The 17,911-nt window shown below is 47.0% G+C and overlaps 1 protein-coding gene across 2 annotated transcripts in view; it reads right to left on the bottom strand.

The window, feature by feature from the left end:
• The window catches only part of GLY1 (NAD-dependent glycerol-3-phosphate dehydrogenase family protein), a 33,367-nt gene extending 15,831 nt beyond the window's left edge, over positions 1-17,536 (bottom strand). The window contains exons 1-2 of one of the 2 annotated variants that reach the window (XM_087376916.1): positions 17,511-17,536; positions 12,500-13,073 (exon numbers count right to left, since the gene is read on the bottom strand). In XM_087376916.1, coding sequence (XP_087233042.1) covers positions 12,500-13,045 — 546 coding nt within the window. In that variant the 5' untranslated portion in view covers positions 13,046-13,073; positions 17,511-17,536. Of the gene's footprint in view, positions 1-12,499; positions 13,087-17,510 lie in introns of those variants that run through there. The other variant, XM_087376917.1, reaches the window with a different exon arrangement.
• Positions 17,537-17,911: the final 375 nt, after the last annotated feature.

Raw genomic sequence — 17,911 nt, 5'->3', positions numbered from 1 at the left:
ATAGAAGCAACCTGAAATCCCTACTGGAGTGGCCAGCCAAAGAGCTAGGCAACTACATAAAGGAAATTTTAGAATATCGCAACAAAGTACTTGGTCTAGCACACAGGCTAGCACAACAAGTACTCACTGCATGTCCTAGAGCTGACTCAAACGCATAGTAGGCTGTGATATGTCTCTGTGGTTGGTCTGCCTCAGTAGCCTGTGGTGCAGTCACCTCCTATTTCTCTCTGATCTGTCACAATAGCAGTGCTTTGTGTTGTCGCATCTCAAGCAGATAGAGCCCAATGCAGAGAGTGGACAAAAGCTGAGCCCCTCCTGAGATCCGTGAACTCAGACAGCAAAGAAATGTGAATGCAAAGAGGTGGAACTGTGCAAGAAATATCAAGTTAAACTCTTGAGAAAACCTCACGGAAGTGGTACAACTCCAAGGCAGGCTGTGGGGCTGTGCGCTGGCCAACATGGTTGGCCAGCCGACCCGCCAGCCCTCAGCCCTATATAAGGACAGAGCAGCCCAGCTGCCCTATTTCCGCCTGATGTCAGGCCATTGCCAGGCACTTGAACCTCTCCAATAGTTCCGTACACCCTCTGCAAGTATTCCGTACAGCATGCTCCTGTCTTGCCCTCTTCAGGTCTCCGTACAGGCCCGCTATCTTTTCCTAGGTACACCCTCCCCCATGCTCTCCTCATATGGGGGCTTACAGATGGGGAGGTGACCTTTCCAACACCCGTCGATGAAGTTGCTCCAATAGCATCCATGATGAAGCCCTCTGTGTCGATTCCGATTTCTGGCTTTTCAACCAATGGCTTCTACTCCTGCAGGTCCGGTCTTGCACAAGTAAACCATCCTGGTACACACGTCCATCCAAGGTACCACCTTGAGCCACTTTCCAGCCTTCGAGCTCGAACAATCCATATGCCATAATCTTCCTGATGTCCCCCTCATAATGAGTGGACAGCCTCTGGAGTCTTCCAAGCACCATGCTCTCAGGGTCTGTTTCAATCCGTCCTCCCTCTGGCACGGTCCACAACAAAAGAACCATCTCAAAAAATGAAATCCCAAGAATATCTTTAGATAACCTGGACCATGAACTCTCACTGAGTTCTCAAGCAAGTAATCTTTGGGCTTCAGTACACCCCGTCCATAATCACCTTCCAACAATCTGCTTCTGAGATTTGAAGAAGCACCCACACTTCCCCTTTTGCTTTCTAGGAAGGCACATGTCTTCTAATCTCACATTTCGTGAGACACATGAAGAGCAGATTCTCCACACAGAAAGTTATAAAGGCTCACATTCATTTTACAAAGTACATACCAGAACGTCGTCTTGCCTATGTGCTTGCTCTGAAAGCAAACCATGCACCTCATGGAGGCGCATACCAATTACCTGTGTAGTCCTGTAATGCCCAGTTCTCCGACTACCACATTAGCCAAAGCTTTTGAGTCACCATTTGAATCTAAGTCGAACTCCTTCTTGTTCTTATGATCCACTGCCTTCTTTCTGCAAGCGTTCACAAAATGGCCTGGCTGATACACAATAAAAGCAGTTCTTCTTCTACTTCCTTTCCATACTGGAATTGTCCTCTTCATCTCCAAAGTCATCCTTCTTGGGCTTGCCACCACTAGGCTTGCCCTATCCTTTGCCCTTTGCCAACAACGCCTTGCCGTTGTCATTTTTGTTATAGAGCTTCGCCCGAGTAGCAATAAGGGATCCAACTCCTCAAAGGTCAAGGGTTGATTCCTCTCTCTCTTGCTGTAACACTCGTAACAAAGCTCTTGAAACTATCCCAAGTACCAGTAAGGCCAACTGGCTTGAGTCTACCTTCTGATCAACCGATGACAATTGATCTCTCACCACCCTGACTTTCGTCAAGTGGTCATGAACCGCATCTCCCTTATCCATATCCATGTTGCTTCGAGTTCATCTGCATCTACCCGGTGCAAGTATCCTCCCCTTGTTGTCCAGCACATCCTTTGGCTTTTCCTCCGTTCCCGTTGTAAGCTTCCACAATTTCTGAGCCACTAAATGACTCCGGATCTTCACCTTCCAGATAGGATAATTGGTCCCATCCAATTTCCTAGACTCTCCAAAGTTACAGATAGTGAAAGAAGGAACTCGATTGGAGGATGAAGGAAGACCAGTAGCTGAAGAAGTATCTGACTTCAACATCTCTATGTTACGCTCTAGCCGAGGTAGCATGACCTCGAAAGAATCAGTCGACATTTTCCTTATAGGATCTATCTTTGTAATATATGTGTTTGCGCTTTTGTAAATGATCGGGAAGGATTAATGTCAAGGTCCTAGGTGAGGGCTGATAGCACCAGACTAGATAGATCTGAGACCAAGGGCCTAGTGCAAAGATTGTGCCTAGGGGCAAGGAATTAAATGCATCCCAAGAGAGGGGTGAAATGTTGCATTAGGAAGGCCCTATATGGATGACATGTGGCATCTAGATCTATCTAGGGATTTGGGGTCTGTCAAGGCTAGTGAGAGAAGATAAGGATTGGATTTTTACGTGATTTCGTTGACAGCTCTCTTGCTTGCTGGAAGTCTTGGCAGAGTTGGCTGGGAGGATAAATCAAGGTGCTACTCCCGTGATACGTAAGATAAGGCTAAATAAGAGATAGGTGACAATTGGTATCAGAGCGGAAGGTTGGAAGGAGAGAAAGAATCGACGGACGGTAGCTGGTGACGATGAGGTCTGCGATAGTGCGGCGCTCACGTGGACCCACGAACGGGCTGTTGGAGCGATTCGACGAAGTTAGTTGGTAGGTGGCGCAAAACGACGTAGCGCAGGAACGTGGGGACCTACGAATTGGAGGGGTGCTGGATTACTTCAAGGGAAGGGTTATACGTGCTTTGACAGTTAGTACAGGGCGATTGCAGCGGAACCATGACGGACACCTGGGGGTCTAACGAAGAAATCAGCTGACAGTTGGTAGCCCGTCGCGTGGGCAGGGGTCCGTCTGAGGATCACGTGAGCTGGTGAAGGATTTGGTATGCACGTCGTCCGGGGGACTTGGCCAGAACGGTCGATGCACAGGTTGGTGGCGTGGAGGCGTATTTCATCGCTGACGTTGCCGCTCGTCGCTTGTGTCTTGGTTGGAGAGGGTTCCAAGTGAATTTCCTACTGGTTAGTCACAAGGCCTTGCTGGGCCACGGGTGGTGTTTCGAGAGTGCCATACATAATGTTGGGCTCCACCCGATGGTGGAGGACTGACTGATAGAACTGGCGTGAGGCGAACAGCGTTCGGTGGTCGCTGGTAGAAGTCAGAGTACGGATGAGAGCAGGCCGTACATGCAGGCTGCAAGCTGTGGGATTCGAAGTCCAGGGAGCACTCTATCTATTTTCCTTTTGGTTTTCGTTATTCCTGTTTTGTCGGAAGCAATTAGATTTTCTTGGTCATCAGAGGTCGCAGTTGATGATGCTATAGCAAGAACAAATTATGCTTGAACAGATTATGCCTGTGTATTTCAGTCGGAGTCAGATTGCAGGAATTTCCCTAGTATAGGGAAAAGCGCCATCTGTGAGATATGCCTGTATTAAATGCTTGATCAGTGTGAATGTGGGATTGAAGGAATTCCCTAGTATAGGGAATTGTGTTCAGAGTGTCAGTACCCTGAATTGTGTCAGCTTGTGATTACAGTGTTCTAGGGGTGTTTTAAATTTTATTTTATTTTATTTTTTTTTTAAAGCCCCAAAACAAAACACCTACTGAACTAAATGGAAGCAGAAGAAGGGACCCTGGTGAATCAGGAGTCCGGCCGACCCAGCAGGGATCGTGCCCAGTAGCTCACACTTTATCTGGCAGGATTGCATTGCTGGAAGATGCCTTGCAACAGTTGTTAGCGCAGCAATTACAAGCCAACGCAGGGCAATCTGAACTTAGGAGAGTGCTACAGAGTATGTCTGCCAGACCTTCTCGAGAAGAGAAGGGAAAGGCTCCAATGGAACTGGAGTCTAGTGTCCATACGGTCGAGCCTAGGAAGGCTAAAGTGCCGAATATTGCGAATTACAGACCGGAAAAGTATTCTGGTCGGATGAACGACCGTAGCTCCGATGTCATTGAGACCTGGTTACACAAATGGGACGAGGCGTTCGCCATTTGTGAGATCAGAAATGACATCAAAAAGATCCGCGAGGCCACCCATATGTTTAGTGAGGCGGCGGATCGATGGTGGATTAAACAACAAAAAGATGGCATAGCATCCACTACCTGGGAGGGGTTTAAAAGAGAGTTCAGGAAACACTTCTTACCTCCTGACGAGGCATCCCGAGCTTGGGATCAATATAGGAACCTTCGTCAGAGAAATTTATCAGTGGCAGAATACACTGATAAGTTTCGAGAGAGTGTAATGAAGGTTGACGAACCCCTGCCTCAATCAATCCAAGTGAAAGATTTCATATTTGGATTGAATGATCGAATAAAAATGGAAGTTCGGGCTAAGTACGCGAACACGCTAGATGATGCAATAGCTATAGCCCTGAACTACGAGGATGCCAAGGGCAGCAAGCCAAGTGGGTTTGCACAGGTCGGAACCCACTATGGGTATCCGAAGAAGTCTGGGTTTAAGAAGAAGTGGGCTAGTAGAGGGAGTGGTTCGCAGCCGGGTGGTCAAGCCAAGCAGGCGAGACCGACTGAAACTCCTAAACCAAGTACCACCATTGGAGTGAAAAGGAAAGTAACTCCAATGGCAGCCCGGGCTTGGTCTAAGTCTCCCTTGAACCCAGAACAGCGGGAAAAAGCGAGGAGAGAAGGCTTATGCTTTGGTTGCCTTCAACCTCATCAGTGGAGAGATTATCCACGTAATAAAGATCGTCGGATGGCTGAGATGGTGATCTCAGAGTGCGACGTGGAGATGCAGGGAAGTCCCAGAGCGGAAGAGATGCAGATTCAGCTAGCGGGATCTTCTCAGAGGTTAGTACCTTGTTTGTTCTGTGTGTCTGTTACTAAGTTAGTGACGAGTGCACCTGATAACATCCTATCTAAGCCCGCAGCAACGGGGTATACAGCCTTCAATGATACGGAGTTAATCAAAATGAAAGGGCAAGTGGCCAGTCATGATGTCATTGTGTTGTTTGACTCAGCGTCGTCAACTCACAATGTGATTAACTCCAAGCTCGTGAAGAGGCTGAAATTAAAGACAAGTCCATCTGACTATGCGTATACAGTCAGGATGGCTTATGGAAGTTCAACTGAAGTATGGGACCAAAGGGTTACCCAGTTGGAGCTTCGGATTCAGGACTATGCTGAGAAGCTTGATTTTGAAATAACCAAGCTTGCTCATGCGGATATAGCCCTGGGAATGGCGTGGCATTCTAGGAAGAATCCAGCATTGATTGGAAAAAGCACGTATATCAATTCAAGATGAATGATGTGCTTTATGTCTTGCGAGGTGAAAGAGATATACCTCAGGGACCGTTGGTTTCCGTGATGGAAATCAGAAAGGCTCAAGTAGAGTCTTTATACCTTTGCACAGCATCGGTAGAGTCGGGGGATGAGTCTTCGGCTAGCACTGATGTTACGCAAAGTGATGAGATGGCCAGGCTGGCTAATCTTATAACAGAGGAGTTCTCTGAATGTTTTAGGGATGAACTACCTTATGGGTTACCTCCAGAGCGGAAAGTTCAGCATAAGATTGAACTGATCCCGGGGGCAGAACCTGTAAATAGACCTCCCTATAGAATGAGTTTTACTGAAGAAGCGGAGGTGCGTAGGCAACTGGAAGAATACCTCAAGTTGGGGCAGATTCAACCAAGTTTCTCACCTTTTGCTTCACCAGTGATATTAAAGAGAAAAAAGGATGATACGTTTCGCCTCTGTATAGATTACAGAGCATTAAATAATATCACTGTTAAGCACAGGTATCCGATGGCTCGGATTGATGATTTGCTAGATGCATTACATGGAGCCGTGATTTTCAGCAAGATAGATCTTAAGTGCGGCTATCATCAGATCCGGATTAGAGCCGAGGATGTGCATAAAACCGCTTTTAGAAGCAAGTTTTCATTATGAGTTTTTGGTAATGCCCTTTGGACTTACCAATGCTCCAGCGACCTTCGTCATGCTTATGAATGATTTACTACGTCCGTATATCGGAAAGTTCGTAGTACATTTTATTGACGATATCTTGATATTCAGTAAAAGTGTTACTGAGCATTGCGAACACTTAAGGATAGTGTTCAGTACTTTGAGGAAAGCCAGTCTTTACGTGAATAAAAAGAAAACTATACTGTGTATGGTTAGGCTTGAGTACTTAGGGTTCATAATTACTCCACAGGGGGTAGAAATGGATCCGAAGAAAGTGGCTGCGATACTAACTTGGCCAATCCCTCAGAGTCTGACCGCGTTGCGATCATTCTTGGGATTTGTCCAGTTTTATAGAAGGCATATCAAAGGATATTCCGGAATAGTATCGCCATTGACTGATCTGACCTCAGATAAAGTACCTTTTATTTGGGGACAAAATCAACAGGAAAGTTTTAACACCATAAAACAAGCTGTGGTCTCGGGACCGGTGTTAAAAATAGTTGATCCCCAGAAACCGTTGTTCCTAGAAACCGATGCAAGTGGCATCGCGGTAGGAGCAGTCCTCCTTCAAGAGGGAAGGCCAATAGCCTTTGAAAGCAAGAAGCTTTCTCCCTCTCAAAGGAATTGGCCAACTCATGAATTGGAGTTGTATGCTGTTATCCATGCTTTGAAAACATGGAGGCATTATCTGTATGGTTCAGAGTTTTATGTGGATGTGGATCATGATACTCTGAAACATTTTTGCAAACAGCCTGACTTGAGGGGCCGCCAAGCTAGGTGGGCAGAGCTCATGCAGGAGTTTAATCTAACGATTCGGTACCGAAGAGGAAAAGACAATAAGGTAGCTGATGCGTTGTCTCGCATTATGCATAACCTGAGTTTCACGGTATTAGAGAGTGCTCTAATGACCGAGATCAGAGAAACTCAAAAGGTGGACGAGTTTGTCCAGAGCTTATGGCCTAAGGCTCATGTGTTAATACCCGGGGAAAATAAAAAGGATGACCTGGCATCCAGAAAAGGCCAAACTTATGCAAGATATACCATAAGGGATGGTATGCTAGTTAGAAATGGCAAGGTTGTAGTACCTGGTCAGAATGATCTCAGGCAGAGAGTCATTCGACAATGCCATGATAGCCCGTGTGCGGGACATCCAGGTGTCGAGAAGACATATGATCTCGTAAAGCGAGATTTCTTTTGGCCAAAGATGAAAAAGCATATTCATGAATATGTGACACGGTGTTTCTCGTGTCAGGTAAGTAAGGCCGAGCGGGTGAAGCCACCCGGACTTTTACAGCCCTTGGAAATACCACTAAGTAAGTGGGAGAGCATTTCCATGGATTTTATTGTAGGGCTACCTGCAACACAAGGAGGGTATAATTCTATCCTTGTGGTGGTTGATCGTCTAACCAAGATGGCTCACTTCATTCCGACTAGAGAGTCTGTTAGTGCCCCGCAAGTGGCGGATTTGTTCATTAGACATATATTTCGTCTGCATGGATTGCCTAGATCCATAGTGTCAGACCGAGATGTCAGATTTACCGGTCATTTCTGGACCGCGGTATTCGAGACACTGAGGACTGAGTTAGGAATGAGTAGTGGGGATCATCCTGAGACGGATGGTCAGACGGAGAGAGTCAACCAGACTTTAGAGGATATGCTGAGGGCATATGTGTCATTGAGGCAACATACATGGGACAAGTGGTTGCCATTGTTGGAGTTTGCCTACAATGATAGGAAACATTCATCTACTGGGTTCAGTCCGTTTGAGCTGAACTATGGTTATAGACCAGCCAATCCGACTATAGTTGGAGTACCTCAGAAAGTGCCTAGTGCCGCGAACTTTGTAGTTCAGATGCGGGAGATGCTAGCACTTGCGAGAGCTAATATCCGTCAGGCTATGGATAGAGCCAAGGTGTATGCGGATGAAAATCGGTCTATAAGAGTATTTAAAGAAGGAGAAAATGTTTTTCTCAGAATTCCTTCGCACTCGAAGTCGTCGACTTCAGGAGAGTGTGCTAAGTTATCACCTCGATACTGTGGGCCGTGGTTAATTCTAAAGAGAATAGGCAGTGTAGCCTATAAATTAGAATTGCCACAGGGGTGTAAGGTGCACCCGGTTTTTCATGTTTCACGTTTAAAGAAATTTTTACATGCTGGTGACTCACTAATCGAAGGTGTGGTTTTGTTTCAGGAGATAGAGGATATTGCAAGGCGCAAACCAACAAGAATCCTGGACCGAGGAACAATGCAAATACGAAATCGGAAGATACCCACGGTGTTGGTTGCATGGCATGGTCAGCCTCTATCCGAAGCTACCTGGGAATCCGTATATCAGTTGCGGAGAGTGTTCCCAGACTTTATCATCGAGGACGCTGATGTCTGAAGAGGGAAGGAATGTTACGCTCTAGCCGAGGTAGCATGACCTCGGAAGAATCAGTCGACATTTCCCTTATAGGATCTATCTTTGTAATATATGTGTTTGCGCTTTATGTAAATGATCGGGAAGGATTAATGTCAAGGTCCTAGGTGAGGGCTGATAGCACCAGACTAGATAGATCTGAGACCAAGGGCCTAGTGCAAAGATTGTGCCTAGGGGCAAGGAATTAAATGCATCCCAAGAGAGGGGTGAAATGTTGCATTAGGAAGGCCCTATATGGATGACATGTGGCATCTAGATCTATCTAGGGATTTGGGGTCTGTCAAGGCTAGTGAGAGAAGATAAGGATTGGATTTTACGTGATTTCGTTGACAGCTCTCTTGCTTGCTGGAAGTCTTGGCAGAGTTGGCTGGGAGGATAAATCAAGGTGCTACTCCCGTGATACGTAAGATAAGGCTAAATAAGAGATAGGTGACACTCTACTGCAATTCTACACAGCAAATCCGAAAACTAACACCAACGTCTGTAGACAAGAACTCTTTACACACCTGACTGAACCTAAGTCACCCTCCTTCTCGCAAGGGCACAATCCTCCAATTGTGGAAGTCGATTCCCTAAAGCCTTGAATCAAGGTCATGCTTGAGTAAGGTCCCACACTTGTGAGCCTCCAGCTTGGGTACCATGTTAGAAATAAACCAAACAGAGGGTATGCACAGCAGAAGACTAATAGAATAGCCCACGAGCTGACATAGTGATGATGTGGGTGGAATCAGAAATATCCTTCCTTGATATATGTGCAGATCAGCAAAATATTTCCGTCCAATGGACACAATACAAGAGAGGGCCAAAGTCCCACCAAAGCATGGTCCTTTGTCCCCACCACAAAATGAGGTCTTACTACCTCCGAGACACTCCTAGACCCTGAGCCCGCGTGCTCCCTGATGAGCGTATGTAGACTTTCGTCTCCGTGTCTAGTCCCCCGCACCTTGCTGCCCTGAGTGTCAGCCTAGGTGTGCAGCTCTTCTTCAAGCTCTGTGTCTGCAGTACACAACCTGCTTGGACCTCCAGAATGGAGGCCTCAGTCTGCTGCTCCTCTGCTCCAAACCTGCTCCCTGAATGCTGCCCTGGTGAATGAATAAGGAGGCCCCAATAGCCCCCTTTTATAGGAGCAACCGCTCCAATTGAACTGACCAGCCAGCCTTTTATGGGGCTGCGGGGACCCTCCATGGGGCTGTGTGCTGGCTGACCTGGTTGCCAGCTGACCAGCCAGCCCTCAGCCCTATATAAGGGCAGGGCACTGCCCCTTTGCAGCCCTTTTCTGGCCCCCCTCTTCCCCAAATAGTGCACAGTCCTGCTGCCATATTTCCCCCTGATGTCAGGCCATTGCCAGGCCCTGGAACCTCTCCAAGAGTTCCGTACACCCTCTGCAAGTATTCCGTATGGCATGCGCCTGTCCTGCCCTTTCTCCAGGTCTCCGTACAGGCCCACCATCTTTTCCTAGGTACACCCTCCCCCATGCTCTCTTCATATGGGGGCTTACAAATGATGAGGTGACCTTTCCAGCATAACTATGGCCTTTACCAGGCCCCAAACCAGCCTCAGCTAGGCCCACTAACTCAGCCCCTAACCCTAGCATCATGCCCTGGCTAGACCCCCACCTACCCTCCAGAAATATAGTGAGAAAGGATCAATATACTACACCTCTCTCAGGGTGGGCACACCACACAGAAGCCCTCTCTTCCTAGCTGACTGACAAGAAATGACTAACTCTAACACCCCCTCTCAGCTCCTGGATGTCGAACAAAACCCAGGGAGCTGGAGTATATACAGAGCAATTGAAGAAGCTCCGTGTCCTCCGTCAAACTCACCTCCTCGCCAAGTAACTTTCATAGCCACACCATCTCCTCCGCAACTCTACTAACAGCCTGATTCTCAACCTTCGTTGATGACAGGGCTGGCTGCTTCTTGCCGCTCCATGAGATCACTCCTAGACCACGGGTACACGTGTACTCTGCTGTCAAACTCCTCGTGCCTAGATCTCTTGCCCAATCAGAGTCGCTCCAACTTTGAGGCGCCACTCCCACGATATCAGCATGGGGATGCCACAAGTCACTTAGATGAATACTTGTAAGAGAGGAGAGCACAGGTAGTTTGCACATACTGTCGTCAACTGCTCCTTTCTATACAACCTGGCCTGTTGCCTTGTTCTTGATGGCCACTAACTCTTCTTCGAGCTCTGCATGCTTGCCAACCTTACACACTTCATGTATTGACAGCATATGGTGACCAAGAATTGAAAAATAAAGAACCTGTGGAGGTATGCTTCCCCCCTCTGCCATCGGGAAATATCTTCAACCTGCCCTCACTTTTAACTGGTACAGCATACATCACCTGACCGCAAGCGATGTCCTAGATCTCCTCACGCGAATGTCCTGTGCCTGGAACTATAATCCAGTCGAGACTGACCAACAAAGTGACCTATCCCCTCTGAACTTGAAGAAGATGGAACTCCTGTGTCCACGATCTCTAGATGTACAAATGCTAGGGTTGTCGTGACTACTGCTACCGAACCATATCCTTCTAAGTTCTCGTGGCTTCACAGATGGCGTCTCGTCACAACGATTACATGACCAATTCGCTTTCAAAGCCTCGCCATCCCGCATAGGACTTCTTTTTAGAGGACTTCCCTTGTCGTTGTTGCTCCACCCTTTCTCCTACGAGGCAGCCCAGACTTCTGATCCTCCACCCTACGAGGAATTGTCAAACCGCTCTTGTTCAACACCATCGGCACCCACTCCCTTCCTTGTGTGATCAGGGATGGGTAGAACACAGTACTATCCGGAAAAATGGGACAATCAAAGGGTGGCCAAACTATTCAAACCTAAGCAAATGCAGCAACGAGATGGTAAAAGCTGCGAGTTTCTCAGCCACCACAATACCCAAGAGAACATATGGTGCCACTCATTCTTTCCCTTGCCTTGTACTAATCAGCTTTTGTATGGCCACTACGTGCATATTGCCCAAGACTTGCCATTTGATGGCTTGACCTCTTCCAACTATATAGGAAACCTCGATAAGATAGAGAAAACTGACATGACGTGATTGGATGGTAACATGCATGAAAGCACCTCGGTAACCAGCCGCTATTTTCAATTAGGAGTACTTCCAAACCAAACATACTATCATACACTGAGTATTGGCATGTTCACAAGTAAAGGCAATCAGGATGGAGTACCCTTGTTACTACGTAAGAGCATAGCAAATCAAAAAATCTAAGAGGGCACATCCACTTTGGCTTGTCTTTGGATTTATCTATTCTCATAAATATTTGAAGACATTGCTTATATGATGGAATGAAGAAAAACCTAAGGCTTTCTGTGATTGTTGGATCTAGGAAATACCAGTCTCAAGTTATGCACAACTAATCATTGACACAATAAAACAGTTTTTTGACTGCCCATAAATATACGTTCACCACCGTTGAAAACTGATGACTAAATAGGCTCTTGCTAAGGATAAGTATTAAGATAGCATTTCCTTCATTGTTTCATTCATTAATACATATACACACACATAGATACATGTGTGCACACGCTCGCTCATGTGTGGAGCAAGCTCTCAAGGAGGTACAAGCCGGGTTACAGCTGAAACTGCAGATCGACATCAACAACGCACAAGCACAAGCACAAGCATGTAAGCTCCAGGAGAGGCACAAGCTCAGTGAGCCCGTTTCTCAAGAATCTATAATATACAAGCATATATGCATTTACCTATGTATGTCGCGTGTGTGTGTAGATTTACGGTTCACCAAAAAAAAGCGTATACATTTATGGGCAAAGCTCTAGGCAAGCATGAGCCTATCAACCGCCGGTCGGCATTATCTTAAGGGACTGGTAGACTGTAGCTTCCTTTAAACACGTAAACCACTCGCCTAAGAATGTAATCAAGAACACCACAGCCGCAAGCCTTAATTCACACCGTGGAGAGTACAGTTGTGATACTTCCCGTATAGAGTGGTATAGTTCTTCAGTTCTTTTTGTTTTTTGGAATGAAATGTAAAGGACTGACGAAAGGTGGTTGCAAACTTCTACCTTCCTCGTATTCTGTAGCACATTGGTCGCCTTGCGAGCATTAAGTAGCTGCCACGACCTAGACCATCGTACCAAAGCCTCCCATGCAGTCCTCACAACTTTACTCTGCTCTCTGGGAGGGGAAGGAGAGCTCACTAAACTGTTTTCTATACCTGTACTATCCATTACATTCGAAACTGTATCCGAAGTTACCAATGCATTCGATTCCCCGAGAGCCCGTCCATCCGAGCGTGTAAATGGGTCAGACTCTGCGGGCTCCTCTTCACCGGGATGAAGTCGAGTTTCAGTACTCTCTGCGACCGATTCGGCGGGCAAGCAACAACTCGAGCTGGTATCCAGGCTCGCCCCGGAGACAAAAGCGGGTGACCCAAAAGCTTGGAAGCGAAGATGCCGATGATCAGAGGGCGAGGAGTCAAGGAGGCAATCACGGAAGGCTCTGGAGATGTGGAAAGGGAGAGAAGAGGTATGGATGAAGCAAGAGTGGAGGAGGGGAGTGAGGCGAGGGGGAGGGAGAAGAGGCAAGCAAGGAGGAGGGGAGGCAGCCATGAGTGTGTTGTGAGCTCGTGATCACTGCCTCATCCACAAGCAACCAAGTTCTTAAAGAACCAATTGCAGCAGCATTCTTCTCAAGCTTTCTTTTTGCCCTTAATAGAGTTTTTTATTCCATTCAATCCTTGATTTTTTGCTTCTGTGCACGTGTATTGTGGTAGGTTTGATGAGTGAAGGGCTCGGGGATTCGTGGCCTGTGTGAAGTCGTCGCCTACCAAAATCAGAACTAGAGTGCTTGTCCAGCTGGGCTCTTGATGAATACTTCTCTCTTTTGCTATCTTGTTGAGGTTCACATGAGTCACGTTGTCAGAAATGATGCAGAAGATTGATGTTCAATTGCATGCAACCTTTTTTAGAGATGTTGTTCATGTCGACAGTAAAACGTAGTTTTTCTTTTTTTCGGAGAAAGACAAATTCCTATTCTTTGCATTGTAAGCAAATCTATTGTCATTCCACTTCGAGCGAACGACGAGGAGATGTATTTCAGAAATGTATAAATAATAAATCAAAATGAAATTGAGCCAGAAGCATGCAAGTGTGACAGGAAAAATCCAAACCCAAAGCTGCATTGCATGTACGACAAAAGTTCCAAGACCATTTGCAACTTCATTGGATCCCTTTTTTCGAAGGCACAAATGTATATTTTTTGGGTCAAATTATGTTCCTACGCTTTAGGAAATAGTACTTCCGCGCTCTGGCCGGATGGCCCTCGAGCGTGTTGTAACCTAATGGACCTACTGTGTTGTGGCTCCTTATGTAGTACTGCTCTAAAGTTCGTGCTTTGTCTACGGTGTCTGTTGTTTCCAAAACTTTGATTTCGAAATTTTCTTCAAAGGGCTTGTAACGTTGCAAGTCCTCTTTCATTTTCGCCGGTGGTTTTTTATTGTGCTGTTTGATCCTCTGCGGCAGGTCCGTCGTGCTCCCTATGTACTTTCTGTTGTTGGGCTTGCACGTGATGCAGTAGACGACGAGGCTCGCGCGATTCCCTTGCGCGGGCGCTTCAGTGGAGGCTCCTCCTTCATCTCGAGGCTCACGTCTTTCAATGTCGTACCTGCGTAAACATTGACAATTACGTTAGTCATCGAGGTTTTCGGTCTTTTTTTTTCATTTGACGTCCATAATAGAATGCATTTATTTACTTGCCCTGGTTTTTCTCTGTTGCCGTGAAAGGATCGTTTCCAATCCCGAAACGCTCCTCGTATAAGTCCCTGTCGAAAATATACGTTAGCTTCTCCATTGTCGTCACCGGGTGCGTCGCGTCGTGCGTCCCTCCAAATTGTTCCATGAATTGTTCGAGTATAGCCGTTGCTTGATCGCGCGTCGTGTCCCTCAGCAACTCCAAGGATACGTTGTACCCGTAATGCAGCAGCTCGCACGCATACGCTGTGATCCCTTTCGTCTTCGTGTCTAGTAGCTTCTGCCCCTCCAAACTTTCCATCATCCTATCGGTCTCATCGAACTCAATGTCAAGCTCGACAAGGATCTCTTTGAGGAGTCCTGCAGGAGAAGTGCAATCGATGATGAGTTTTGTTGTTCTTGCAACTCGTTAATTCTTTTTCTCAATTGTTGTGTTTTTTTTAAATTTTCGGAAGCATTACGCACCATTTGCGAATCTCAAGCCTCCCGGCTCTCTTTTAGCTGGCAAACGCCTATTGCAGTTGTCAATGAAGTCGCGTAGTTCTGCATACGTGTTGAAGCCGTTGATGTAAGCTCCCGGACGTTCTCCTGCATTGTTTGCTAGCCGGAATTGCTTTGTGGTTAGGAAGAACCTCCTCTTTGCTGGTGGAGGTTTTGTTGCCTTCGCGTTGCTTTTGTATAGCGCAAATAGCTGCTTGCAGGCACGACTTATTACACCGTCTTTTCAAATGAGCCGTCTTTTTAAATCTTCAAGAAAAAAAGATTCTTTCACGCTGGTGGAATTTACCTTGTCTGCGTCCATGTCTTATGCTGCAATGTCCCGAGCTTTATGATTCTCTGCACCTGTTCTCGACAACAGACAAGATATTAAAACCATTTTCCTTGCACGCATGTTTGACGCAACATATTCATGACTTGCCTCTGCCTTTTTCAATCTCTGGTAGTGAATACCTTTATGCGCGTGGTTGTGTTGTCAGCTGTGAGAACTCTCGTGGAATTGGTCTAAATATGTCTGGATGTGGGCAATGTAGTATGCGCAGCCTCGTTCTCTCAGTCACTCTGGACAACATCACGTATGCCAGGCCAGGGGCAAACACTCCTCGGAATATGAGCAGCGCTTTGTTGGATATGGTTGCGCCTTGGGATTTGTGTCCCGTGATAGCGTATGCTAGGGTCAGTGGAAATGTGGACTTGTGGAACCATTTTCCATTTATTGCCTTTCGCTGATGCTTTGAGCATCGTAATGTGAGCACGGCCGCTGTTGTGTCCACAACGACAGTGATACCGTTGATTTCCCCCCTGCTAGTTGCATTGATGCTCTTGATTTTGCACATTGCTCCATTTGCGGCACCTATTGCGAGGTCGATGTTTTCCGTTATCATTGCCTTCGCCCCCACGCAAATTTTTCCTATCTCGTTGAAGCTTTTGTCCTCCAACCATTCTTTGAGAGCTGGTTCGCTCGCGGCGTTACTGTGTATTTGAACATGCACAATCGTCTCGGGAGTGTTGAATTTCTCCACAAGCTCATCGTTGAAGGTAGCGACATCGACTCTGTGTGTGCAAATGATGGTTGTTTCGGCATCGATGAAGTGGCATGCACCTTCCTTGTCGACAATGCACTGTCCCAAACAGTCGGAAATCTCGTCAGTTGTGGGCGTCCTGAGTCTTATGGTATGCAAGAATGCCAGGAACGGCATGTCTCGTGCATGTCGCACCGAGAATTGCATGTGGTACATTTTCACTGCAGGCCAGTGCGCGGAGGACGTGATGTGGCACGGCTCGCAGAGATCCTCGCGGTGTTTGCAGACTGGCGGTAATTGTGCCAGGTCTCCAAAAATTATCAGCATTTTGTGTCTGAATGGCTCATGCAATGTGCCATTCGTGACATTGACGATTTGTCTTACCACGAGATCGAAAGTCATCCTTGTTAGCATGGACATCTCGTCAATGATGATCGCGTTGGCTTCCTTGATTGCGAGGTGTCGTTCATCCGTCTCATGGATGTTCAGTGGGTATTGACTGCTGCGCACAGGGATCTTGAATTGGTAGTGTACAGTGGTTGCAATCCCGCTCAGCCGCGTCGCAGCCGCCCCTGTTGATGCACAGAGTATTGCCGTTTTGTTTTGCGCTACCAGATGCGAAACATAGTATCGTATCAAGAAGCTTTTGCCGCTACCTGGTGTTCCACAGACAACGTGTAGCCCCGAGCTTGTTGAAGCCAAGCTTTCGAAGACTCTTTGTTGTTCTACTGTCAATGCGGCATTGGCGACGGTGCGAAACTCGGCCATTTTTTGCAACATCCTCGCGCGTGTTGGCCCTTCGACGGTTTGCTGGTCGATGTTAGGCGCTTCCATCGGGCAGTCTCGAATGATCGCAACCTTTTGCAATATCATATTGATCAACTGGTCCGTGTGGTCAGTCGCTAGCAAGTTCCTTTGCGTGTATTCGGTCACATACATCTCGAGGTCCTCGTTGCTCAATATGAGGCCGCGCATTTGGCATTCGACAAAGTAGGATCCAGCTGTGTTGGTAGGTGATATGAGCTCCGTTTCATTCCTGAAGCTGAGTTTTCGCAAGAGCACGTTGTAGAAGTACCCCTCTGGTTGATGTCCAGGGTGGTAGTCAGTGAATCTGACTACTCGCTCACATTTTGCGATCCTGTTGCCGAAGAGGTCAAGACCGACCGTTCCACGTTGCGTTTCCTTGGGCTTTCGTATCACATATTGCCTATGGTAATCGTAGAACGTGCTCTCCTCGATGACGCTCGGTCTCCCGCAGTATATGTCGACCGGGTGCAGGGTGACGTTGTTGTTTCGCGAGACGATGCGTTGTCTTAGAGATGGTGGCGAGGAGTCGACATAGTGAACGGTCTCGCTCCTTGTGATTATTGGTATCTGCATGCAGTTTAGCGCGGCCTCTGTTGGAGAGGTTGGTTTTGATAGGAGGCTTGCGGCGATGAGTTTCAGCTTTACTTCGTCGAGATGTTGCAATCCCAAACGTGAGGCGTCTTCTGAACGGATGTTCAGTTTGCCCATTGGTTCAGATTTCATCGCATACTTGAGGAGGTAGTGAGAGATTGAAGAGTTTGTCACCCATTGTATGTTCATGTGCGCACCCCACAACAGTAACACGGAAGGGTGGTAGGGGACGATGTTTCGGTGCGCATGTCCCGGCCGGTAATACAACCAACGTTGCGTCAGAGGGTCGAGGATGGGTTCATATTCTGGCTGTGTTGCGAAAGGGAAGCCGTGCTTGCAACTGGCTGTGTTGCGAAAGGGAAGCCGTGCTTGCAGCCATGAGTGTGTTGTGAGCTCGTGATCACTGCCTCATCCAAAAGCAACCAAAGTTCTTAAAGAACCAATTGCAGGAGCATTCTCCCATGCCATCTATCTCAAGCTTTCTTTTTGCCCTTGGTCTAAAGAGAAAAATGCTTAAATTTATTTATTTTAAAAACTTAGTCATTTCGTATTGGCTAATAGAGTTTTTTATTCCATTCAATCCTTGATTTTTTGCTTTTGTGCACGTGTATTGTGGTAGGTTTGATGAGTGAAGGGCTCGGGGATTCGTGGCTTGTGTGAAGTCGTCGCCTACCGAAATCAGAAAGAAGCGCAGATACAATGTGCTCTATTTCTAGCAAGGATATGTAAGACTCAACCGAGAGCCCTCTAGATCCTCACAGCAGTTGATCTAAAATTGTGTGGGAAACTTGGTCTGCCATTCCTCGAT

This window comes from Dipteris shenzhenensis, chromosome 7 (genome assembly GCF_047967505.1).
Source record: "Dipteris shenzhenensis isolate YYH24624 ecotype China chromosome 7, Dip_SZ_1.0, whole genome shotgun sequence".
Lineage (NCBI taxonomy): Eukaryota > Viridiplantae > Streptophyta > Polypodiopsida > Gleicheniales > Dipteridaceae > Dipteris > Dipteris shenzhenensis.
This window is presented reverse-complemented; position numbering and strand designations above follow the sequence as displayed.